Here is a 26,934-nt window from a genome sequence, read left to right on the forward strand (position 1 = left end):
GGAAGATTTGCGTCGCTCTAGGCTGTAGCCCGTCTATGGTGAACATTAAACTCGAAAGGCTAAGAAGGCCTGTGACGCTGGGTTACTCTAGAATCTACACGGGGCGGCTACGAGAAGAATTGGGATAGAGTACCATAGATACTTGGGGTAGAGCGACTCTGCGTTTCTCCTGCCACTCTTTTCACCGGAAAGGACCGACGAACCAAGCCAAGGCCCCCAATCAATGGCAAGGAAGTGACGTCCACTCCGGAAGTAGACGTGGCCGGCTTCTTGGGGCGTGAGGTGATTGGTGGGTGTGGGGGCGCGAGCCGCCCGGCCGGGCTCCGCACGGGATGAGGCGGCGAAGGCAGCGGCGCGGAGTCGCGGAGGCCCTGGCGCCATGGTTGTGGCGCCTGCTGCTGCTGTGGGGGCTCCTGGACGCGAAGGGGGCGTCCGGTGGGGGCGGCCGGTCGCTGCCCCAGTTTAGCGACGATGTCCCGTTCCGAGTGAACTGGCCGGGCAGCGCGTTCAGCCTGGTGGGTGGCCGGCGGTGTGAAGCGGGAGGGATGGAGGGCCGCTGGGGGGAAAGCGCGGAAGGGCTCGGAGGCCGAGAAAGACATTCGGGGCTGGGGGAATTGGGGCGGCGTGTGGAGAGGGCCGCGATTTAGCGAACTTCCGAGCTCTTCTCTTGACCTCGGGAGCGCGTTCGCTGATGGGTATCTGCTTGCCCCTGGGCTCCCTTTTCCCGGTGGGTCGACATGGCTGCTCGGGACTTTCTTAAGAGATCCATGGCTGTTCGCCCTGGCTCCTAAAGCAGGGCTATTAGCTTGGGTCATACAACACCATAACGCTCAGCGTTTGCGTGGGAGTTTAGTTTGAGTTATATTTCGATGTTTTCCTTTAAAAAAAAAAAACCTTAAAGCGGCTTGCACCATATTTCTCCTCCTGCACTCAGTCTTATCCCCACAACAACTCTTTGAGGAGGACTGGGCTGAGAGTTTGTGACTGGCCAAAACTCACCCGGTCGCCTCCATGGCTGAGTGGAACTAGAACCCAGATTGCCTGAGTCCCAGTTCCAGGTTCTTGTTAGGAAATTTATAGGCTGTCCGTCACTGTCATCTCTGGATGGCTTACAGTACTTTATGAATCCTAAACGAAATAGACCACTTAACTACTGCATCGCACTGTGTTTCACCAGTTGGTGTTGATCTGTGGGTTATCCTGTTGCTATTGCCTGTTAACCATATTTGAGCCCGTATGGTGTAATGGTTCAGAGTGTTGAACTGGGACTTCAGACATCCAGGTTCTGTTTCCCATAACCTGGGTGACTTTGGGCCACCCAGGTGACTTTGGGATTCCCAGCCTGACTTACCTCACAGGGCTGTTGTCATGACAATAAATTGGAGAGGAGTATCTTGTAAGCTGCCTTATGTTCCTGGCAAGAGAAAGAATTGTGAGATATAAATGTAGTAGCTGGTTCAGTTAACACAGTAACCCACAGTTAAGTAACATCCCATACTCTCTCCTTCACTGTGGGTTATCATATTGTTCAAAACAAGTCATTGTTTTCCAAGTTAGCATACAACTGAGTATGCTGCAGGTGTTGCTTGTGAATTTCCCAGAGGTATCTCATTTGCCAGTATTAAGAACAGATTGTTTTTATAACAATAAACTACTATTATTTAGAGCGGGTAGATCAGCTTTCTCCAGACTGGTGCTTTGGAATGCAACTCCTGTTAGCTTCAGTATGTATGGCCAGTGATCAGAAATGCTGGGAGTTGTAGTTCAAAACATCAGGAGGGTGCAGAGTGATGTGATAATGCTTGTCCCTCAGTATCAAGCATTCAGGGATATGGAAGTTCTGTTGAGCTCTGAACCAAGAATTTTGGCTTGAAGAAGGCTGATCATCTGCTGAGGTTCATGGCCAGTCTCTGTCAACAGACTATTGTGCTTCTTTTTAAGATTGCGCAGCCAGATATACTAGTAGTGCTGTTAAGCAAGAGTATAAACATAACATTGCTGAACAGAGCAATGCAGTAAAATGTCATGAATATGTGTTCGCCCTTTGCTTAAAATGCATCAGTAGAGCATGGTTATGAAGCCTTTCCTTCTTTGTAAATCCCCAGGTTTCAAGTCAGCTCACCTCAACCAATTTCTACTATTTGTAAAAGGCACCGAAATGTATCAATTCCCAAATTACACTTGTTTTGAGCAACAAGCAGCCTTTTTGCAAAGGAATATTGTGGGGCTGGGTTAAAATATGTCTTACAAGAACATCTTGTGTATGGAGGAAAAAATAATTTCTGCATTGTAAACAGTGGAGTACATTAAGAAGTGATTTTAATTATTTACACTTTTTAATCCCATTCCTCAGCCAAACAAGGTCCCCAGAGCAGTTGACAAACATTCAGCAAAAAGACAGTTCCTGTCCATAGGCTTAAAATCTAAAAAGATACAGCATACAAGGAAAGGGGGATGGAAAGGAAAAGAAAAAAAAGGTAGACTGCCAGCCAGGTTTCCCCCTTCATCTTTTGAAGGGGGCAGAGTAGGCCCTAATGTTTCCTGTTCTTGCTTTTAAAATCAAGCTTCCTGGGCCTTAACCTCTGTGGCAAGCAGAAAGTCAGCAGAAGCCCTATCACCCGTCTACATGCCATGGAGAATTTTCTTGTATTGTACCAGAAAAGAGAAGTGTCTGCTCTCATTCATGCCATGGCACAGCATGATAAAATAAGGAAATAGGTGAAAGGGGAAAGTTTATGAAAAGCACAGAGTTGTGAAGGACCTAAGAAACGACTTTTTTTGGTGGAGTGATCAGTCCTTCCTATTTCTTCAAACACATCATCCAGACCTGGTCACTGTCTTTCAGCCTTGGTCTCTTCAGATCTTGGGGACCAGTGAGGACCCTGATCCAGGGGATATTTGTCTTTATTGTTTTTATTTTAAGAGGTTTAGATTAATTGCAAGTAACTGATTGCAATTAATTGATTTCAGTAGAATCATACCTTAATGTCTTTATTCAGAAATCTTTTATAGCTAAAAGGAAAGTTTTTATATGTTGCTAAATCAGTCTTTCATATAAATAAGTTCTGAAGATTACAAAAACAAATGATTCTGGAAGTGGTTTACCAGTCTGGCCAAGGGCAGTTAACATGTTAATTCTAAGGCTGCTTGAGTGGGAAGTTAAATTGCACGGCAAGCAAAATAATCCAAAACTAGCTATTTTGGCAGTAAGAAGAATTCTAAAATTGATATTGGTGTCATAGTTTTATTAAATGGCACAAAGCATCACAACAAATGTATAAACTTTGAAGATCTCTTCATTGGACAAGGTATTACAAAAAGGTTTGCCATAAGAATGAAGAGGGGAATATCTGTCTTGATGGTTAAATGACAGTGTCTGAAGGTTGAAAGTATAAAGATCACTTGAGGAAGGTAGCCATTATTCACCCAAACAACTTTGGCAAGACCACTGCTGTTGTGTGATGTAATATTGGATGACGCAGCTTGCAGAAGATTGCTTCTCTTCTTTGATTAGAAAACAAAGTATCTTGTGACTTTTCCAACTGTGGAGAAGAGATGCAATTTACTGTGAGTTGCATTGCTCATTGTTGCACTGTTCAGTGCATTTCTTGGTCAGTCAGCAGCTGTGATGCTTGTTCTGGCTCCAAAAATGGGCTTAATACTGTGAAAATATTATTTGCAATAAAGAGCCAGTAGGCTTTTTAACACCATTGTTCATGTTTTGATAATATTTATTTAAATGCAAGGCATGTCCACTGTTTTCCCCCCCTTTTAAGCCTACTGCTGGAGTTTTGTACAAAGAAGATCATTACATCATTATGACAACAGCAGATAAAGAAAAATACAAGTGCATTCTTCCAGTATTAGCCAGTGGAGATGAGGCAAGTTATCTATTTTGTTTTGTTCTGGGGTAACAGTTCTACAACAGTTTATGTGCAGGATCAATCAATTTTCTATAATATTTATACACAAATTTTGTAAAAATTCCTTAACATAATAAAAGTCAAATTCAAACAGTATTAAAAGAAGCATAATGATAGACACTGTTTAAAGATTACAGTATAAATGTAACAGTATATTGAATTTCTCATGTCCATTAACAGCATGTTCTTGATCCTCTCTTAAATCAGTGTTGTTTGGAATATTCAGTTTAGACAGCACTTCCTTAGGCCGAAACTTCTGAAAGAAAGACTTATTTGTTGGGGGGGGGGGTTGCCTTTTTTTTGTTCCTTGGAAAATTCAGTCGACTGGCTTGAATTACTAATTTCTTTGTTCACATGGTCTTATATTGAAGCCTCCATCTTAGAGCAATCCTATAATCTCTGGAGGGCATCCCCGGGACCATAGGATTCTTCAGAATCACCCCTCTTCAGGGGAACTCTAGTATCTGATCCCTCTACCCATGTAGCCACCCAGAAAGGACCATGGTGACTGCATTATGCAGTTGCAAAAGCAGCCTTGGGATACTTCAGATCGATCTGAAAGAAGTGCATCAATGGGTTGGAAAGGCGCTCAGAGGAGAGATGTCAGATGGTGAAGAACTGCATAGCCTCTCCAGCCTTGCCACTGTGCCTTTACTGAGCCATTTTATATGAAAATATTACCTGGTGGGTTAGAGAGTTCAAGTGTCTCTCCTTCTGTCTTGCTGGTAGCAAAGCGTTGAATACTGGACTTCCTCCACCCAATGAGGATGCAGCACATAGGACTGTACCCTTAGTTGTTGGTTTTATGAAATATATTTACCAACCTGGTAGGAGGTAGTGACATTGTTCAGTAAGCTGTCCAGAGAAGATACTCTTCCAGGCATGATTTAAATCAAGTTATGCTGGCATTTTTGGCAGGCACTGGAAATTATAATTGTTGCATTCATGTGGGTTTGGAATTCTTGAAAGGCTGCTTCAGTATGTTCTCACTCATGGGCTCTGAGAGGCTGACACATTGTTTGCACAGAAGCTTTTATAACAGGGTATAGAAAGATTACACTGGAAAATGCAAATCCTCATGTTGTTCATATTTATAAGAGGTTTTGATTTTTCAGTTGTCTATCAAGTAGTAAATGTTTAATTGTTACCAGCATGCTTAAATTTAACATACTGCTTTTTTCTCTTCAGCTCATAAAAATGATCACAAGTTATCTACAATGAATGGCAAAATAATACTTGTTCAGGAAGTGCTGGCACAAATTCAGATACCATTGTGTGTAAACACATAGTGATGGGTGCATCTTATGTCAAAAGATATTGGAGAAAAGAGGCTGAGCGTGATCCTTCTGCATGTGTACAAATAAGAGCAGAATTCAAAAATCCACTTAGATTCATGCAGTGGGCTTGTGCCAGTTTAACAAGTTTAAAAACTGAGTGAATCTTGATTGTTTCACCTTTTTGTTTTTCAGTGATGGGGTTTTTCTGGATCAGTTCTCAGAAAGCTGTAAAAATGAATGAATGCAAATACTTAAGTGCTCTGTATTCCTCTGTGTTCTTCAAGGGCAATATTGACATCCAGTTCTTATCGTTTTAGGAGGACGAGAAAGATTACAAAGGACCTGGCCCATTACAATTGTTGGAACCTCTGTTTAAACAAAGCAGCTGCTCTTACAGAGTATGTCCAATTTCACAAAAGAGCCCACAGCCGAATGTATACGTTACTAAACCAAGGCCAAAACTGTAAATTGAATAACATGTGTAGAACTGTGTATTTGCTTCTTTTGAACGTCTGCATTAATTTTTGCCTACAGATTTTTCAGTAGGGTTAGTGGACATTGTTCACGCATAACCATGGGCAAGAGCATGACCATAAAATGTAACCATTATTATTGATTAACTTAGCATTCTGACTGATTATTCATCCAAACAGATAGAAGAAGATAAATAGCGGATGCAAAATGTCTGTCTTTATATTTTGTAGTTGAAGTGAACTTTATCAGTCACACCTTTATGGGCCCAGTTTGTATGTTAGCCTGTAAGTCCTGGGTTTAACCCAGGAATTGCCAGGAACAAACAAAGCAATAAACACACTATTTATCACACGCTCATTGTTTCTCCTTTCAATTAACAGCACAGTTAACATCCAGTTCTTGGTTTGTATGTTTCTTATGTATCAATCCAGAAATCCCTGTTCGTTTATAAGTTAAACAACACAGGCCTATTATGTTAATTGTTGTTGTTAACTTATGGACCCAGAATTTCTGGTTTCAGATCATGAAATAATCCAAGAACAAGCATTCTTCAGTTGTTAATTGAATGTGGGAAGTAGCATGAATTTCATTTTCCTTGTCCCTGTGATTTGTGACCCTGGTAGTATGGTCCAGGATACTGAGAGATTGTAGATGTTTCAGGCCACCGCAGTGTGCATCTCCCTAGCCCTAGGACCTGGAACTATCCTTGGAGTCCCAAAGTTATCTGATGAATTTTGTCTCTCAGGGGAGATGCTGATTGCATATTGCAGCCACATCTTTCCTTGTCTGTATTAATGTAGAATTACAAAACTTTGTAATGTGCTCTGAGCACTTGACATGGGGCAGACTTTAGATCTAAATTTTTAATTTCTTACATATCCAAATTCCTGATTTCCTTATCATAAGACCGGCTTTGTGCACAAGAGACACAGATGAATCCGGGCAGTCTGGTAGCTTTACAGCACTTCTTCATTTGCCCTCTGTACAGGTTCTGAAGTAGAGAGGCTATTGTTATAGATGTTGCAAATATAAGCTTAGAATGCTATGTAGATACTAGAATGCTATGTAGTACAACATAGAGGAAAGCTATTGGTGGAGATGTTAGGAATTTGTACCAAACAGGTTGTCTTTAAAGCCATTATAAAATTTAAATGTGTTACTTTCAGATATAATAATGGTTTCATTTGGTATGTTAAAATAAGAGTATGGTGGTGACATCGCATGCTGTCTCTATTGAGACCCCATATCTGTATAAAAACCTTAATACTTTTATTGTCTCAGCTATCATAAAGCCTGGCTTACCTTTACTGCTTTGTTGTTCATAAAATTATTTATGACTGTATGATATATTCTATATGCAATATATATTTTAGATTGAATCATATTGGACTTATGAAGTCTGTCATGGCAAGCATATTCGTCAGTATCATGAAGAGAAAGAAACTGGGCAGGTATGTATTGTTAAAGCTTTCACCATAAAGGATACAATAAAGTGTAAAACTGAAACTTTTGTACTGAACTTTGTTTAGTTTCTTCTGGCCTATTGGCATAACAAAGATTGACGCATTGGAGAAGAAATGGTGGTCATGAAAAAAGTGAAGATATCTTTCTTGTTGTTTATAGAAAATAAATATTCAAGAATACTATCTTGGAAATATGCTACGAAAGAGCCTGCTGCTAGATCCAGGTTTGTCACTTCGTCTTCTAAGTGCCAGTGATGAGAGAGAAAAGGAAGAGTTTTACAACTGACTCATTATGGAAAAGACTTTTTAGCTTGTGGGGATGTAGCTATATGTTAATATTTCAGATCTGATTCTTATTTTAAACATTATTTTCTTGCTCTCCAGTGGAATAAAATTTTGCACTTCCAGCATATGTTGTCTGTACTTTGCTGTTTCACTTTCAAATTTTACAGAAGGTTAATCAGTTCTTAGCAGCTGGAAGTGACAGTTGCACTGTTCAAAAATAAGCTGCAGTTAAGACAATGGGATTGACAGTAACCTCACAAGCCATTGTCCTGTGCTTCGTCAGCTTGCTGGGAGCTACAGGAGAGGCTCTTTCCATGCCAGCGTCGCATGTGTACAGAGCCGCACCACATGAGGCCACGCAGTTGATGTGTAGGTCCTCTGGGTACTGCTGTCCCTCGGCCACAGGAAAGCTCTCCGCAGTGATAGATTAGGCATGTATTGGTTATAAATTACTCATTCAATGTCATTGCCTCATAAACAAAGTATCTCTTTAAAGAAAGGCTTGATTAATGTGCACACATGCAGGCAGGCCAATCCAGAAGATAGTTAGCTATCAGATTTAGAGGTTGGCAGTTACTTAGGCAGGACCTATGAATGAAGCAGTCCCTGAAGCATAGGCTCCATCCAAACTGCATGCCTGAGCTAAGTGTGTGAGGCAATGTCCAAAGACAAGGTGGGCAGGATGGGTACTTTTGCTGCCCCACAATCGACTCTTTAGCATTTTGAATGCTACCACATGAAGCCATGGGCCTGTTACCTTTTTGCCTGAGCTTGGAGATTGGCAGTTAACCCACCTCGAGGGAAATGGCACGGTAAAGGGTAGGTCCTACCCATCCCATGCTTTTGATGTCTCATGTTTTTCTTGAAAATCCCCCCTTCCACATGCAAAGGGGTGGGAACCTCTGTTTGCTAAATTAACCTTTAGCAAAATCAACCTTTAGTACTTGATTTTTGGCTCTGTCAACTTTCATCTCATACTGATTTTAAATTACACCAAATCAAGTGGGAGAGGTGTGCTCAGAGGTAATTGTTTTCTGAAGCTTTCTTTGCTATATAGAAACAAAGAAGATACATTCTGGTGAGTAAAGTGTAACATTTATGCTTCTTGCAATCTTTTCCAGATCGAGAAGAGAAGGAAAATGAAAAAGACAGTGCAAAAGAGGCAAGTGGAAAAGCTGAAGCTCTCATTTTCTATTGTGGCTTATATATGACTGCTTTTCTTACCATGTTAGATACAAGATATGGACTGTTTTAAAGAAAGAAAAAGAAATGGATCTTTTTCTTTTTTTGGCTGATGTCAGATACAGAATTCAGACCAATTAGTTTTTCCATTATGTGTTTTCCACTTCAATTGTAGTAGAGAAAATCCATTGAAACAAAAGTAGTGATGAAAAAAGCTGGGCTATTTCAGCAACATTAGTGCTTAACCAAAAATGAATGTGTGACACTTGCCAGGCTAATATTTCTTTTACTCTTTTCTCCTCTCTTCATTTACCAAACTAGATTCCTACAAAAAATATAGAAGGGCAGATGACACCATATTATCCCATAGGGATGGGAAATGGTACACCTTGTAGTTTGAGACAAAACCTGCCCAGATCAAGTTCAGTAATGTACGTCTGTCATCCCGAAGCAAAACATGAGATCCTTTCAGTGGCTGAAGTCACTACATGTGAATATGAAGTGATTATTTTGACTCCTCTGTTATGCAGCCATCCTAAATACAGGTAAGGAATTCAGGCTTCAGGTGACTTCATAGACTAAAATGCAGGCGTAGCCATCTGGTTGGTAGCTATTTGAACATGATGATTTATAATCCCTCATCCTGCAGACACTATCTTAGCATTGGCTGTGAAGGGGGCCATATTTGACCCCAGACAAAAGTTCTTCAGGCAAGACAAATGCTGTATATGAAAGGCCTTTGTTCTGGAAGAATGTTCCCCCACAGGTTTCATTCAGCATTGGAATAGTTTACAGGTTTCAGCTAATATAGGTAATTCAAGATTTAATCTTTCCTAAAGTTCTGCATAACAATATCTGCAAAACCTGGCTTGGCCTATAGACAAGAGAGGCCAAAGATTGTGAGGCCTTTGCATCACAATATTTTGACCTGTAAACTTTAAACCAGCAAAATAGCTTCCCCTTGAAGGTTTTAGCTAAGACTCTTGACTTTCAAAAGAGATGGCCTGCACTTAACCTTCTTTTTTCCTTTTGTTTTGGGTACAAACAAATCTATTCTTTTGGAAATATTGGATATTTTTGGCCCTGGCATGTTTGGGTTTGTAGAAAGAAAGCATAGGTAGGAAGCTGACGATAAATCTCCACCCCCGCCCTTTTTAATTTTTACTGGGCAGATTTTGACAATGTCCTAGAAGGACTGAACTGTAGATATGCTTATTTGTAAAGAGACCAATGAAGCAGCTCATAAGTTGAAATAATATAAATAAATTGCACACTAAATGTGCGCCAGAAAGCTCAGTTATGCCAATATGTGAGATGAATTAAAGGTTCAGCATCACAGCGCCCAGGGAGCCCTGGTTCCATTTGACTGAGCAAAGCTAGAGAGTCTTGATAAAATGGAACAAAAGCATTTTAGCTTCCTTTAAATTGTGATTTGGATTCATGTGTGATACTAGAACTTTCCTAGAACTGTGCTATGGACAATTGGAAGAAAAAGACTTGTACTTGTCTTAGTAGTGGGAATCTGACATGCTTGCAGTCTTGTGCTGAGAATTCTCAGCCCCCATGTGTGTCCAGTATGTGTCATTTGAAAAGCGCTATCTCTCAGATTTATTTCAGCTAGGTGTTACTTTTGTGCTGAGCCATTGCATACAGTTCTCATATAGTAAAAGCACTGCACAAAGTGTGTTGTTCGGACAGGTTCAGAGCTTCTCCAGTGAACGACATATTTTGCCAATCACTGCCAGGATCCCCACTCAAACCCCATAACTTGGAAAAACTGGAGGAACAGCTGGAGCAACAGCAAGAAAAGATGAAGATGCCTTTTAGAAGAGCCAAAGAGGTAGGACCCTGCAAACGCAGTGCTGCTGGAACACACAGAGCATAAATTATGGCTGGTAAACTTGCTGCTGGCTGTGTTTGTCCCCTGTACCACAGGCTTGGCACACAAGCTCTCCGGGTACCCAGGAAGTGGCCATATACCAAATCGGTTCATCTGTCCATCTAGCTCAGTGTTGTCTGCTCTTGGATGGCAGCAGGCCAGAGCCTTAGACAGAAAGCTTTCATAGCTCCACCTGAAGGTGCTGGGCCTTCCTGCATGCAGGAGCAAGTCCTGCTCCACTGCACTGCAGCCCTTCCCGTATTGTGGTCACTCTGCCTGCAGGGGGTGCTATATTATATTGGCCTTCCCTTCAGGAAGCACCGCCACCAGCTTATTCTTGGCAGTGCGACTTCACGTCTGCTGAGCAGGGCAAGCCTATTTTGTCTAGGGCAGGGGTTGGCAACCTTAAACACTCAAAGAGCCATTTGGACCCGTTTCACACAGAAAACAAAACACCGGGAGCCACAAAACCCTTTTGGCATCTAAAATGAAGCTAACACTGCATATATCGTTTTTTACCTTTATGCTATGTATAAAAAAACTATAGTGTGTTGCATTTATGAAATCAATGAACTGCTACAGAGAAAACAAATTTTTATTTCTGCATGCAACAAAAACATTTTGAATTCCAAAAAAAAAAAAAAAGACGCTGGGTTGAAGGTTACTTTCAAATAAAATACTCAATGTCTATTTGAGTCCTCTTCATATTTATGAAATAAAAAGCCGAACTTAAATTATTATTTTTGCACAGATCAACCTTCCGCATTATTTCTGAAATGGCTTTTTTTCTCTCATCTCCATCCAGATATTTTAGCAAAGGCTGTGTGTTTATTCTGGAAATGTCTTGCAACATTCGACTTTCTGTTGTTTGCCAATTTCACATCACATATTAAGCATACTGATAAATCAGTCTCGTCAGCAGTGAAAGCAAATGAATCTGCCCAAGTACCATTAAATGTTCTGCTTTCTTCTAAAACTTTTCTTTTCTTGGATTTATCCATGGTTGGCCTGCCGGGAGTCGAAAAGCTCAATAAATCACGTGCTGGCGAGTGTCACACATTGGCAGTTGTGATGCATATTTTGAGCAACGGAGCTGCAGCAGAGGGATGAAAGAGCCACATGCGGCTCCGGAGCCACGGGTTGCTGACCCCTGGTCTAGGGCCTTTTGTAGCAGGAGAACAGCAGCCCAGCTCCCCAAGCCCAGCCGTGCAGTTCTGATCTCATTCCTTTACTCAGTGATGCAGGGAAGAAAATTGCAGTTTCTTGAGTTCATTGGTAACGAGTGGATACCAATTGCAGATTACAATATTAGGCAAGCCTGGAGGTTTCAAAGTTGTAATTAAGACTTCTCGGGTGGTTATTCCAAGTAAGCGTATGGGAGAATATGTGGAAATAGATATATGTCTCAGTGTAAAATGGTACTAATAAGAAGTGACAGCAAAAAATGATGGTTGAGTATTGTTGAAGTAGATGAGAGGTTGCCAGTATATCATGCTGTTTTTACTGGAGTGGCAATAGTTCTTGTTTTTGTTGTTTTTTTCAAATTTTACAAGTATTCCAATAAAAAGTTCTGTATAATATGGGGTACTTCTTTAGCTTTGTCTCTTAATGTGAGTAAATTATACATGCTAAGTTAGATCACTCAATCATTAGAGTGAAACTGAAAAGTTTCCAATGTAAATAATCCTACTTTGCATAAGAAGGCTCCAGAACAGTTTCCAGTTTAAACTTTTATGGTCAAAACCAAGGTTTTCTGTGCTGCTGTAGATATTAAATTAGTAACTGAAAGCTTCTAACTGAAGAGTGTTTACTGTATTTTTTTGCCCCCCGTGGATGTATTAACCTCTCCCAATGAGGAACAATGCTTCATGCCTCTAACAAAGTCACAGGAGCTTCAGCCACAATAACACTGTTACTCTTTACTCCCAGTAACTCTGTTACTCTTACTGTAGCACATGATTAATTTTTGTGCTGCAAAGAGCCCACCAACTGGGCACCCCTCCAAAATTTGTCTTAATAAATATGGTATGTGGCAAGTAGATTTTAGGAGGATCTTAATTTGAGCAATTTTAATTTCAGGAAGAAAGTAATTCAGCAAAAGAAGAAAAATTTTCATCCTTCCACAAGCCAGTTGCTGTTGGAACCCCACAGCTGCTGACTGTTGGAACAACGCACATCTCCAAACTGACCGATGATCAGCTCATAAAAGAGTTCCTGAGTGGGTCTTACTGTTTCCATGGGGTGAGAAATGCATTTTCTATGAATTTGTATATGTTTATATATTCTTATCTTTGTTTATATATTTGTATTGCCAAGTCCCAGTCAACAGCCTGACTTCTGAATTCTGCACTAGCTGTGGTTTCTGAACCCTCTTCAAAGGCAACCCAGCATTTAGCACATTTCAGTGGTCTAACCAATGATGTTAGGCTATTCCCGTGCAGCCAGAATTGCAATTGTGCTACCAATCAACGCTGGTAGAAGGTACTCTGCAGGATCTGTACATGTGCCCAAGTTCTGCAGTTGCTCCTTTGGGGGGCATGTGACCCTTTCCCGAGTCCACAGCCCTTCGGCCATCCAGGGAGAAAAATTCCCCACCAGCAGAGTCTTCATTTCCCCTGTGTTAAGCCTCATCTGTTGGGTCCTAGTGAGACTAAACACAGGTTCACCATGCCCACTGCCACAGCTGCCTGAGATTAAAAGATCATATGCCCTCAGCATACAGATGACAGCTCACCATGTAATTCCAAATGGATCCAAACAACAGTTACATACAGATGTTAAAGCACATGGGGAGTAGAATTGTCCCGTGCAGAACTCCACACTGGAAGAGCCATGCAGCCGAGCAGGGTCCCCAGCACCATCCTCAGAAGATGACCATCCAGTTAGGAATGGAACATACTGCAAGGCAGTGGCCCTTCTCCCAGCTCAGAAAGCCGCTCCAGAATGGGGCCATGATCAGTCGCACCAGATGCTGTTGAGACATCAAGAAACATCGATAGGGACACTTCTGTCCAGGGCTTGGGTTCAGGCAGGGCTTCTTAAAGAGTGGTTTTCCTGCTTCCTCTTTTAGGCAGCCCAGAATCTCTCCCTCTCATAAGGAGGCATTTATCAACTCCCTGGCCCAGCCAGGATGGTAATACAATAAAAACACAGCATCGACCATCAATTGACAACAAATAGAACCCATCTTTAAAACATCAACACTTCATATATCAGGCAACTAACTAAAAAGGTTTTGGCCTGGCACTGAAATAGGTAAATGTTATTCTCTTGCCTCCTTCCTAGGGTGTTGGCTGGTGGAGATACGAATTCTGCTACGGCAAGTATGTGCATCAATATCACAAGGTATGAAGGGGCAACAGTTGGAATGTTACAGGTGGACACGTTTCTGGAGCGCATGCTTCCCTTCAGCTGTTTTGGACATCAACTCCCATTGGCCCCAGCCGGGGAGTATCTACCTGTGCCAATCAAAATTGAAATGAAATAGCCTTACACATGGGGCACCTGTAGCGAGCCTGTTTACAATAGTATTTGTTTTGCTACATGTACTCTGCCCCATAATATGCTGGATGTGGGGTAAATACCGTGGACACCGTCCAGGGGGAAATCTTTCTGTGCAGGCACCACCGCAGGAAGGAGCACACCTGTGGTCCAGTGCCACTTCCATCCATTTCAGTGAGGTGTGGGCAGGATAATTTTTCTTACCTGCCTACCCTGTGGTATGTGAAGTCCTATTTCTTTATGTATGCTCAGTCTACTAGTATTTGATAACAGAAGAGGATTACTTTTCAAGAGCCCTGTGTGTTGTTACCCTGCTTTCATCAGTACACTTCACGTTATGAAATCATGCGTAACAAAATGGCAATGGCATTTTTCAGAGGAGCCCCTTCATGAGGACATCAGTTGTGGGTTGCTATGTGAACTGTTCTAGAAGTGCTTATGGAGGAATGGTATAGAAGTACCTATAGCAAATTATGGGTGTGAATGGTCACTAGATAGGAAGTCTTCGCATGAATTACAAGGAAACGTTTTGCTTGCTTGCTTTTAGGATAAGGAAAATGGCAAAACAACCATAGTTGTGGGCACGTGGAACAAGGACGAACATCTCGAGTGGGCACAGAAAAATGTGGCTAGAGCATATCACCTTAAGGATGATGGTCTGCAAACAGTCAAGTAGGTCTGGCTTGCTTTTAAGACACAAACTGGGAGAAAGGAGCCGGTGCTTTGCTGCAGCGTATCTCATAAGGCGTCGTGGTACCGCCAAGCCCGTTCCTCTAAAAGTGCAGCCTTCTATTTGCTGTGCCTTTATTCTCAAACCAGACAGGTGCTCATCCACCCACCTGAAAAGAGGCAGGTGGAAGGGGCCCCCCTGCCTTCCTCTCTTACCTCTCCTGTTGCCTGGACGGGGCCTTGCTCATTGCAGGCTACCGGTGAAGTTTCCAGTTAAGGGCTGCTCAAGCTCGGCTTTGGTGCTGCCAGCTCACGGGGCCACTGAGCGTTGTGGCATGGCACGGCATGTTTGCACCGTGCTGTGGCAGAGTCAGGCGTGGCCAGCTGTAGTGGCTACAGCAGGGCTAGATCATGTGACCCCTCAGCCACATCCTGAAATGGCCCAAACTAAAAAGGAAGAGGGAAATGACGTCAAGAGTGCTGTTTTTGTACACATGAAAATTAATTCACAAAAGGCCCCTTAGCAAGTGGTGCCTTTCCACAATGTGTATGGAAAAGCATAGCACTCAGTTCCCCTTCTCTGGATTTATGATCATGCAGAAGTGTTGTAGAGTCTTCCCCACCCAACAGGACCACATGTCGCCATGGTAACTTCCTACTTAGTAGGCAGCTGCCTGCGTTCACACTGTGTAGGGAAAGAAGTGCCCATAATCTGCAGTGAGAGTTGCTGTACACGCTTTAAGGCAACTGGGATCCAAGGACGAGATCTACAAGTTCCCCTGCAAATGAAGTTGAACAGGCCTCGTGCTCCTTCTCCACCTTTTTCTGCATGAAAAAACAAGCCACAAATTGCAAGGGCGGGACTAGGGGACTGTTTTGGACCTAATTACCCTGTGCGCCCTCAGTCTTTGGGTATGGATGGACTGTGGGGCAGGGGAAGGGCTGAGGCTCCTTGTGTTCAGTCACCCTCTGACTTCCAGAAATTAATTAATTAATTTTGTATACAAGCTGCCTGTTAGCATCGTGCTGTCTGGGCAACCATTACAGTAAAAGTAATGGAATAATATTTTTATGCTCATAATCATGGGGACTAGGATATCTGATGGGGTGAGAATCCAGGGCCTGTCAGTTGTAGAGAAAGACAATGCATTTAGGCATGAAGGTGAATGTTTGTGTAGTTGTTTTTTGGAGTGATGGAGTAATATTTGAATAACCCAAATCTGTACTAGCACCAGCATCCAAATAGCCTATGTGGCCTTAATTTTCCTTGCATCAAAACATCAGAGCAACACAACCTCGGAAGCAAAACAGCTCTAACAGCTGAACCTTCTGTAGGCCTTCATATTTTCAAAAATATGCCTTTTTCTGGAAGGTTCTACACAAAATTCAGCTCGTATGCCTTGTGATCGTTCCATACAGAACAGGAGTCTTGAGTCTCCAGAGATAGTTGTGTATTTTGAAAGTGACTGCTGCAGTCATACTCTCCCATGTTACCTCCCTGCAGAATGGTGTCTCACTACTACGGAAACGGAGATGTTTGCGACTTAACTGACAAACCACGACAGGTGACAGTGAAATTGAAGTGAGTTGCATCCTTAAAAACATTCTGACTGGGCAAAGTCTTGGCACGGGTTGTCACCTGGTTTAAACAAGGAGTGTTCCCTTATGATTGGGATACCCACCAGTAACCATTTCTGTCTCAAGGTGCAAAGAATCGGATTCTCCCCATGCGGTAACAGTCTATATGCTGGAGCCTCATTCCTGCCAGTACATCCTTGGGGTAGGTACTCATGAATTTGGCCTAAATCATGACATCTAGGAGCAGTTTCTCATGGACATGACTTCACTTCTCGGCTCAGACACAAGCATTTGATTTTTCTATCTGACTTGGAGTGGCATTTTCTTTGTATGCTACAGAATACAGCCCTTTGCAGATTTACACAGACGTACAGCCTGTGAGCTGTAGGCCATTTCTGGGACTAAACTTGTATGGGACTGCTCCTTAAACTTTCCTCAGCAGCCTGTTGCCACCCATTTGTAAGCACAGTGTATCATTCTAGAGAGCATCCTGGATGGAAGGGGAAGACCTAAAATAAAACCTCAGCTTCACGTTTCTGAGCTCCATGAATATTTGTTTTTAGAGTTAATAGTTAAGATAACAGCTTAAGGTTTAAGAGCTTGTCAAAACATGTTAGGTGCCATTTAAAGTAGTTTGCCAGGGTGAAATTGCATTTAAACCATGTTGCATCTTAAAATCAACAGTGTTCACTGAGGGGGCTGCTATTTCAGATTAAATTTATTTTACTTTCTATGATAGTAGACACCTTAGCATGTGGATAGAGCTTTATGCTCAAATTTTTATCGGGCCAGGTTTAAAGGTTGAATTCATTCTATTGTTGATTTGAGAAATATGCTGGTAGTCACAGTCTTTTGTCAGGAATACTCCAAGTAGCCCATGCTCTGACAGACTTGAAAGGCAGCTGTAGAACTCAAGCTGCAAACTTCTCTCTTATTTTATTAGAAGTTATTTCTAATAAAGTTATTAAGTTATTTTCTGTGAAATTGAAGCCCCTTTGGATATTAGAAATAATGGTGCAATGCAGACAAGGACTCCACAGTTCCTATTGATTTTAAATGTGGGGTGAGCAATTCAGCAGGGTTTGAAAGTGATGATTGGCTGGGATGTACTTGTCACAGTTTTGTTTTTCATTGAAGAGAAGAATTGAAAACTCTTAAGTCCTTTTGCCAAGATTTAAATAAGAAGATCTTAAACTCTTCTTTAAAAACTGGCTTGGTATTGTGAAAGAGTTCAGACTGAACTCCTAAAGGGCTCTCTTTGGATGTGTCTGTCCGTTGGTGACTTCTGTCAGAAAGGCTTGTCATGACAGGCAGGCTGTATCCAGAAGGAAGCCTGCTGATACTACCTTGGGAGCGAAATGATTTCCACCCTCATGAGATTCTTTGACATAAGGTCATCGCCAAACTCCGTCAGAGCTGGCGGTCAGGACTTAATCCTGACCGCCACTTTGCCTTCTTGTATAGCCATTTTCTCTCTCGCACAAGAACTAGTGGCAGCTATTCACTTTTATATTGGAGAAAGTCAGGGGTATGTTGGCCATTAGGAATGAAGCTTGCACAGCCTGATTCTCGAGTCTCCTTTTCTCTTTCCCCATGAAAATCTGCTGGGGAGTGTTCCCAGCCATCCAGAACAGATCTTGGGGGCAAGCTGATGAGGAGAGAGAATTGATTCCCTCAACAAAGGCAGCCCCATCAGCATATAGCTACTTTTAAGTGGTGTGCTTAAATAGAGCCCATAGAATCAATGGGTTGGACCCAGATTTAGTCAGAGTAGACCCATTGAAATCAATGGGAGTTCAGCCAGTCATGACTAACACAAGTCCCATGTTTGTGTGTCCAATCTAAATCCGACACACTGCTTTCTGTACTTTAAATTTCTTGTTTGTATTTTAATAGAGCAAATCACTAAACTTTATTCAGCATTCCCATTTTGGGCTAGGTGGATCGCCCGTCCTCCTTAGTGGCTGGTCCTGTAGGCACTCTGAATTCTCCCTTCACCCAGGTAACTCTGCCGCTGTCATGGCTGCAGCTAAAACAGCCACTGATTTTGTGTCCTAATTTTTCCTTCCAGGTGGAATCACCCGTTATCTGCAAAATTTTGGATACAGCGGATGAATATGGACTGCTCTCAGTGCCCAGTTAATAGCACATGGGCGTCCCTCAAAGGTTGGGGCCATGAAAATTGGACAAGGAAAGTCCTGCTAGGACTGGCCACATGAAAAGAAGGTGATGTGAAGTGCTGAGCAAGACCTCACCAGCAGGCATATATATAGCTATCATGAACCAATTGTGAATATTGTATGTATATAAGAGCCTATTGATAAACTTCTAAAAATTAAATACCTTATCTTGGACCTTTTCACTTGCCCTGTAATGTGGCACAGAGTCTCTCTTTTCTAAACCCGCTTGGGTGGGAAACTGTCGTTCTGCGTAGCAGAGAAATGCTCCCTTCCCTTGAGCTGGAATAGGAACAAAACCGACGCCATCTTCTACCCGCCGTGTTCTGGTAGCAGAAGTGCATCACACTTCTACCGATCAGAGTGACTGGCTGCTTGAGTTCCTGGCTTGTTGTTCCCTTTGCCCTTGGTCAAAGAACTAGCATACTGTGATAAAACAGTGCTTGAAAGAAATGCTTGGGCAGCAAGTGGGAGGAGATGCATGGGCAAGGGAGAATGGGCAGCACAGAGGTTTCTCCCTTCTGTTATGTGCACGAACTGAGCATATTTCAGGCTCCCTGCTAGTCCTTCTTATGCCGGGAAACATCCAGGCTCAGCAGAGGAGCTTCCGTGTGTGTCCCTGGCTCAGCCCCCTCCATCTCTCTGACAGTATGGGGCACTGGTGATGGCCACTACAGGCAGAGAAGGTGCCACATGGCTCTCCAGTGACATTCACTCTCGCCTCTCCACGGGATCCCCAGGCTTTACTGGGGGGGTTACATGTACAAGCCTGCTTTCACCCTTAAACCACAGGTGGCCAACTTGTAGCCCTCCAGTTGTTTTGAGCTGCACCTCCCCTCACTGGCCTTGCTGGCTGGGCTGATGGGGGTTGCAGTTCAACAGCTGGAGAGCCTTAAGTTGCCCACCAGTCATGATGGAAGTTCTCACTTGGGCCCAGAAGCAGGAGAAAGGAGTTAAGCTTATTCCTTTTCTCCTTCACCCTCCAAAGTGTTAAAAGGGTTCAGAATTCAAAAACAATGTAAAAGGTTTATCAAGTACCTTATGATCACACTAAAATTGGATAGTAGTGGGGAGAAAAACCTACACAGGTTTCCACTCCATGGACACAGGAAAAAGTGGAGCCACTTTTTGGAGGAGTTGCGGGGACAGGGCCTTAAGCTGCAGTTGAAGCTGCAAGGTGCTTGGCTTTATTAATCCATTATTTAATCGTAAAGCTGTTTGATCACACAAGATTTCTGCCAGGACTGAAATGCCCAAATTTGTCATGAAACAAGGTATTTTTGTAACCAGATCCTCTCCCTATGTCTTTGCTTACTTTGGATGTAGGCAACACTGCCTTTACCATTATAATGGAAGATATTTTTAGCTGTTTATCTAATGAAAAGTTTAACTTTGCCATATTCATTTGTGAACACATGCCTTGCTATGCATACCCACCAGTGCAGATAAATGTCAGAAGGATTTTTGTGCAGCTTCCTACCTGAAATGCAAGGTCTTTTACCTGCAGACAAGCTAAAAATAAATTGTTCTCTTGGCCTTCATGGGAGTCACAGATTGTGTAATCAAATTGATTATGTCTAACATTATAGTTACATGCTGAAATTTGATGGCCCCTGGTATAAAGATGAGTTGGTACTGATGCATGTTTAAGGAAACTAAGAAAAGGCAAGAGGACAAACTAATGCTTCTATTTTGTATCATGAAAATGATGGGCCCTAGGAAGAAGATCTCTGCTGGAAAAGCTGGAAGCCAATGCACTAAAATTATGTTAATGGAAAACAGACTTCATGCTGGAGCACCAAGTTCTTGGGAATGTTTTCCGTTGCACTGAAACTAGCTATAAAGTTCTTTATGTGCTGCTACCCAGTTTGGTCAGCAGTTGTTGGTGCGAGTAGGAGCTGCACTTTCTCTGAACATCAGGTCCTTCATGAAAACCAAGGTTCTCAGTACATTGAGCAACAAGACCTGCCACCCAGCAGCATCCCACTACATCCAACAAGCTTAGAAAGCTGTGAAAAAGGACCCCACCCCGCAAAATGGAGTCCAGAGGGACTGCAAAGCTCTCCTGACACCAGTTGACCACTGTGCTCAAAGCTGTCAGTGATGTCAGAAGAAGAAATTAGCTCCTTCAGCAAATGTGTGAAATTGACACTACATGAATGCAGAATACACTTTTACAGTACAATAGATACATTATGGGAAGCCAAGGTTTCTCTCCTGTACTTGGAAAAGTGACAGACCAAATATTGGGGCCAAACAGAACCATAACATCATTGAAGCCAAAAAGGGATGCTTGCTCTCATTCCCATTCCTATAGGAATTCCCTCCTCACTGGTACTGTTTCAGTGGCAGCCAAAAACAACATTCTCCCAACCTTTAAAAATTGTTGTTTTAACAGTTCTGTTTCTTCTTTTCACTTTATATTGTATTTTATGGTATGGAAAATGCTCTGGAAACATGGTTGAAGAGCTTTTAAAAATTAATATATCTCAACTTGTCAAAAATCAAATTTAGTTTTACGACTACCACATACACATAGTACTTCTGGTGTGAATTGTAGTTTTCATAATGTTTGGGTCATCTAGACCCCCAGTATTTTGGGCATGTAGTTTCTCATTTCCCTTATTCAGCTTGACTCCAGTGCTATTCCACTGAAGCTATCGCATTAAACACACACACACAATGAGAAGGGGATAGTTGAAACATCACAGAACAATTAACCCTTTTATTATAGGAGAATACATGAATTATGAACTGTCAAAGAATGGAGGGAAACATTTTATCAATATTTTTGTGTTTTGTATAATCCTAAAGCATTTGAGAATTTAAAATAAATATTCCAAAGGAAAAAAAACTGGCTAACTGCACACTATTATTCATGTAATATTTTTGGAATTAGAAAATTACAAAGGCAAGATGTATTAGTAAATATATAAAGGTACTTTTAGGACTAAGATACTAATTTCTGTATGTTGAATTTTACCTATGTTATGTTTCACAGCTATGAACCAGTCAAAATTCTATCTCCCTAAAATGGTTCCTTACAAATACTTTCAAATAATAAAGAGGATCCACAAATATGGAACAGTTTATTACAAAAGACACAATCTGCATGCCACATCTGCTTTCAGGAACCTGTTCAAGAAGAACACAAAGTGGACTGAAATTTTTTTCAGTTAATTTTTTTAAAAAACTCTTCCATTTTGTGATTTTCAACTGTTTAAAACTGCTAAGATTCCCTTCACAGAGGCTGTAGCCAAAAATGGGAGTTTCAGGACACCAAAAATGTGTTCTGAACAGAACCCCACTACCCCAGAAAAAGAGAACTAAGTGTGACTCGGTTCATAGGATCTTCCCACTGGCAGGAGTAGGGGAGTCCAAAGGTGCAGGAAACACATTCAGCCTTCATTCTGAACAGATAGTTCCGCCCAGTTCCAACCCCGTGCCCCCAAAATTGCGAAACAGGCTTCTTTTGAAGTGCTTTTCCACACCAAGCCTTCTGCACCCATTTCTGCTGGAGTCGACTAACTAGTCACCTAATTGCCTAATATGGCCCAGTGGCTAAAGTGACTGGACTAGGAACTAAGAAAACCAAGGCTCATATCTCACCTCTACCAATGTCGTCCTCATCACTACACCATCATCATCATCTCTATACCATCCAATAGTGAAAGCTCTTTGGGTGTTTCACAGCAGTTCATAAACACAATGACAATCTTTGCTATCCCACACTTTTTCAGCCTTCTAAACAACCTGGGAATAATTAATTCTCACTTACCTAGCAAGGTTGTTGTGAAAATTGCTGAAATGATGTCTGCAGAGGACACTAAGGAGCTCTATAAACCCATTTTTAAAATTAGTCACCTCTATTGCATATACTATGGCAGACTTACTTAGCTCCTTAATTTGCCAACCATTAAACAATCCCCTCCCCAGCAGCATCATGTGATAAGACTCAACCTCCTCGTTCCTCTTGCCTTTAATTGGACTCTTCTATCTGGATCATTGGAACTGTTCTGTTAGGTGCGCAACAAGGGTATCAAACACACTTGCAAGGAGCTGCTGCCATGGTTGCCTACAGCAAGAAAAACAAGTGCTTCTGGATGACCAAACACCAAAGTCTTTTAAACTGCAAGTGTGCTTGTCCGTCTCATGCCTCTCATGTGTATTACAATTGCCCTATACATGTTTTAGATGCCATGCCTAATAATGTAAAAATGTAGTGGAGTGATAATTCTGATAGATTTATTTACAAGACTGGTGTAGAAAGATCCTCTCTGAATGCTAGGAATTGCAAAAGCTCTGTTTCAATTCCTTAGCAAACATTTAGGACTGTTGTTCCATGAAAATCTTGTTTTCTTTCAGAACAGTAATTTTTCCCCATTTCCCACTGCATTTGAAATTATTTCAAGGCAAAGCAAAGCAATCGGCAATTCCAGGCAGACTAACTGATGAGGGGAGTAGAAACTTCAGTGCCTGGTGTTCCAGGACAGAAGCAGTGCTCTGAGGAGGCATTCTGCAGGTAACAGCCCTGAGCTGACTCCTGATTTAAAAAAAAACAATTGTTCCCTTTTTGTTCTGGTCTTTCAATGCCAAAGCACTTCCAGCTGCCATCTGGGTTTCCCTCCCCGTTCTCCAGACTTTGAGTCATCCCAGCACAAGGTCAGCAGAAAAACGACCACTGCTACAACAGGGTGGCAATTTTTTAAAAAAGTTATAACAGAAATGCCCCTTTTATTTATTTTATTATTTTGCCTCACAACACACTGGCAGGAAAGTTAAGCACCACCATCTGGTCTGTGGAGGAATCATCTTGCCACTGTACATGCTTTGTGACTGACACAAGTAAACAAGCACTGCCGGCCATATTTCTAAAAAAATGTTCTGCATTGAGCCCATAATATATACAGTCTGGACTAGAAATATTTAAAAGGTGTTCTTCTTCGCTAATGCTAAAACTATGCACTTTCAAGAACATACCACAGAAACAATAGCATAATATCTGATCTGGTTGGAAACCCATCGATCTGGGGTCAGCAGCTGTTTGGACAAAATGCAGGTCCGTATGCTGGCATTCAGGGGGGAAATAAATTCTTTCGTTGTGTGGACTAGGAGCAAATCTTGTAAGAGGCAAAATAGAACAAACAATGAAGGGGACGGAAGGAGATGGGCTGCCGGTCTGCAACAAAAGTGGCATAACAGTCAGGAACAAGAAAGCTCGGAAGCCTGCCTCTGAGACAGAAATAGGCGAGGATCCCAGTCGCTTTCTCATGCAGCAGACCCAAGTCATAACCTCCTCAAGCTGCGAGAAGGTTGCACGAGGCATGCAAAAGTGGCACTGCAGGCCACTGCCGGCCCGTTGTCGGTAAAGGCCGGCCACCACCGGGGCAGAACATGAGATCCCAGCAGCTACACGGAGGGAACGGGGATCGGTTGAGCAGGGATGCTGTCGTCATCCCGCATTAGCTCGCTGGCTGTGTGATAATGCATGGCGATGTACGACTGGGCAAACCCAAAGGGAGAGTTGGTTGGCTGCAGGCTGTTGGCCGTGCTCCCCTCCTGGGAGGGGCAGCTGTTATAGATGCTGTAATAGGGTTCGATGCGGGTGTTCATGGGGGTGGAACTGCTCTGGCCTCCATAGTGTGGGTGGCCAACAGACGCCTTGGGGCTCAGCACACTCTCTTTAGAATGGCTGGGGCCACAGGCTTGGTCCACAAACTTTTTCTGAGGCTTGGGCGACAGCACGTAAGCCGAGTTGGTCTCGTGATGGGACGACTTGTTTCTGTTGGCCTCCAGACTCCCTTTGCCCATGGCTCGGAGCCGGGTCTTGTGTTTGCAGCAGAAAAAGACAAGTGCTAAATACTGGAGACACCAGAGGACCCTCCTCCGTAAGCCAGCGCTGTTCCGAGAATATATAAAAGGATTCAACCCAGACTTGAAAAAAATGAGAGTAAATCCACAGAGTTCAAACTGGTAGAGGATAAAGCTGCTGCTGGTGGACAAAATGTCCTGCACCAAGGAAATGCCCAAGGGGAGGCAGCAAACCAGAGCAGAAAGGACAATCACAATGCAGGTCACCACAGCCTTCGAGTCCTTGGCTGCAGACAAGTTCACAGTGGACACCAGCTGGAATCGGTTCCCGGGAGGCGGGGGCAGCTGGCTTAGGTAGGCGTGGGTTTGGGTGTGCTGCAGCTTGCTGTAGTTCTGGTTTCGGTACAGCGCTGGCACAGCACACTGCACTCCATCCGCACACCCTGCGGCCGCGAGGGGCCGGATGAATGGCTGCGGCCTGGAGGTGTCCACCGTGATGACGGGAGGGCATTTCCGCACTTGGGCGTTCTTCCTCAAGGCCTGGGCGATCATGATGTAAGAGACCGAGACCACCGTCACGCAGCAAACGAAGTCGGTGACGTACAGGTAGGGGATGATCTTCCCCTCGCCACTGACCAGGCTGGAGAGGGGAAGGCAGAGGCGGGAGTTATGGGTCCGCAGGGTGGCCAGGGTGGCCAGGGTGAAGCTCGTGGCCCACATGAGCACGGTGAGCAAGAGCGTGCACGGGAAAGAGGCGGTCCGGTTGGGCTGCTTGCCCAGCACCATGCGAAGCCGGTGGAGGGCTATCACAGCCACGGTCTTGAGGGACATGATGATGAAGCCGGAGCTGGTGAGGTGGAAGCTGAAGCAGAAAGCATCCGGGAGAGTGGCCGCCGAGTCCAAGAAGAGCGCGAAGGCGAACATGGGGGCCGTCACTCCGCAGATGAAGAGGTCGCAGAAGGAGAGGTTGAGGATCATGAAGTCAAAGTTGGTCCTGAACTTCCGGAAGGCTGGGTCGAAGAAGGACAAGAAGACAATAAGGTTGCCGTAGCAGCCCAAGCAGAAGATGAGAGCCAGCAAGAAGGTGCATGTGACCAGGGTGGCTGTGTGGATTATCTCCTGGAGATCCCCTTGGAAGGAAAAAGTGTCATTGTCGCCCCAAGAGGGTGCAGGGAAACGTGCCGAGGAATTGGAGCGATCCACCAACTCCTCCTCAGCCCACTCCGTCAGGTTCATCCTCGCAGGAAGCAACGGCTGCTCTCTCGGCACCATGGAAGTGAGCGCCTCACATCAGAAGCTTGAGGTCCATGGTGGATGAAGCCTGTTTGTATAAGCATAAGCCCCCAATCCCCAAAATGAGTCAATGGATAGCAGGACAGCTCATAGCCAGCCATAGAGTTTCTCCAGTGCATCATGAACAGACGCCTTACGCTGTGAAGAAGTACACATGTTGGTCTGCTGCAACAGCCATCAGGACTCACACACAGCCAACAGTGAGGGTCGCAGGACAAAACACCTGGGCAGTCATGCATTGCCAAGGAAACCACACTGGCTAACCCTCTTCCTTCGTTTCCTTAGACGCACAGAGAGATCCTATGGCCAAATGTTACTAACCTTCTTGAAGAGAGACTTAGCTCTCTTTAAAGACGTTCACACATATCAGCCAGAACCTGGATTTGTTAACATGTCAAGTGTCATGTTTCACACATTATTATTATTATTATTATTATTATTATTATTATTATTATTATTTTGCAATTGCCCAATACTCTCTTTTCCACTATTGTTTCAGACCAAACCCAACTGGACATCTTTTTTATCCTACAGGCAACCCATAACATGCCATAGCAAATGTTTTAGCCCCAAATGCTTTCCTGAGGCAGGATGGAAAAATGGATGTCAAAAGCACCTGCATTCTTTGCAGAAGGTCCTGGGTTCCAATCCTGTAGCCTCTGGCTCACAAGGGTACACAGCACCTTTCGTACAGTTTATCTCTTAGCTAGAAGTACCCAAGGGAAGTACTTCTAGCCAAGGAAGTATCCAAACAGAAGGATACCAGACCACAAGGGGAACGAACAGCGGGGGACTTTTCCCAACCCACTGCCCCAGAGAGTTGACCAGCTTTGGTCAGAATCCGCCTGGGCCAGTAACCTGGCTATGGGAGGGGGGGTGCCAAAAAGTGGAAATCAGTGCCCAGGCAACCACTGCACCCCTTCCCCCGGAACGGGCGAGAGCGAAGCAGCTAGTTCAGCCTTCCCCAACCTGTGCCCGCCAGATGCGTTCGGCCACAGCGTCACCTGGTCAGCATTCTGGGAGGGGTAGTCCAACGCATCTGGAGCATACGGGGTTGCAGAGGGCTTAGTCTCCGCCAAAGCGAGGCGTTGGGCCCAAGAGGGCAGCGGGGCTGGGAATCCGCGGGCCCGGCTCAGCCGGGCGCAGGTGGGCGCCGGGCCGGGCCGGGCCGGGCGCAGGGAGGCCGCGGCCTTTCGCCTCGCCCAGGCCAGGCCAGGCGCGTCCAGCGCCCCGCGGGGAGGCCGAGCCGCGCGGTCCACTTACCGCACAGCCGCCGCTCCGTGCAGGCAGCGGGGCCGCTCGCCTTGTGCGTCCGCGCGGGAGCATCCCTCGGCCGGGCGGCGGGTGGCTGCAGCGGCGGAAGCCCAAGTCCTCGCCGACGGCGGGAGCGGCGCGACCCGCCTGCCGGCCGCCGCCTCCCCG

At 43.9% G+C, this 26,934-nt stretch overlaps 2 protein-coding genes across 2 annotated transcripts; one reads left to right on the forward strand and one right to left on the reverse strand.

Moving 5' to 3' along the window:
- Positions 1–269: 269 nt before the first annotated feature.
- ERLEC1 (endoplasmic reticulum lectin 1) lies at positions 270–18,571 on the forward strand. Its single transcript, XM_044428721.1, has 14 exons — positions 270–515; positions 3,777–3,881; positions 5,518–5,598; positions 7,048–7,125; positions 7,298–7,361; positions 8,544–8,584; positions 8,926–9,149; positions 10,303–10,444; positions 12,563–12,724; positions 13,769–13,828; positions 14,532–14,656; positions 16,158–16,235; positions 16,358–16,433; positions 18,303–18,571. Exons 1-14 carry the CDS (start codon positions 333–335, stop codon positions 18,372–18,374), a joined length of 1,491 nt encoding a protein of 496 aa, XP_044284656.1. The 5' UTR covers positions 270–332; the 3' UTR covers positions 18,375–18,571.
- Positions 8,312–25,522, reverse strand: GPR75 (G protein-coupled receptor 75). Its single transcript, XM_044428720.1, has 2 exons — positions 21,980–25,522; positions 8,312–8,322 (listed from the first exon to the last, which is right to left on the reverse strand). The coding sequence occupies exon 1, from the start codon at positions 25,489–25,491 to the stop codon at positions 23,818–23,820; it is 1,674 nt and encodes a 557-aa protein (XP_044284655.1). The 5' UTR covers positions 25,492–25,522; the 3' UTR covers positions 8,312–8,322; positions 21,980–23,817.
- Positions 25,523–26,934: the final 1,412 nt, after the last annotated feature.

Source organism: Varanus komodoensis, unplaced genomic scaffold, assembly GCF_004798865.1.
Source record: "Varanus komodoensis strain SLA01 unplaced genomic scaffold, ASM479886v1 scaffold2, whole genome shotgun sequence".
Classification (NCBI taxonomy): Eukaryota; Metazoa; Chordata; class Lepidosauria; order Squamata; family Varanidae; genus Varanus; species Varanus komodoensis.

Excerpts from the sequence above, each read along its gene's own strand:
- ERLEC1 (XM_044428721.1), top strand. The coding sequence starts at position 333 with ATGAGGCGGCGAAGGCAGCGGCGCGGAGTCGCGGAGGCCCTGGCGCCA. Across the intron at positions 14,657-16,157 it reads GATGGTCTGCAAACAGTCAA|AATGGTGTCTCACTACTACG; the intron begins GTAGGTCTGGCT and ends ACCTCCCTGCAG. Across the intron at positions 16,434-18,302 it reads CCTGCCAGTACATCCTTGGG|GTGGAATCACCCGTTATCTG; the intron begins GTAGGTACTCAT and ends TTTTCCTTCCAG.
- GPR75 (XM_044428720.1), bottom strand. The coding sequence starts at position 25,491 with ATGGTGCCGAGAGAGCAGCCGTTGCTTCCTGCGAGGATGAACCTGACG.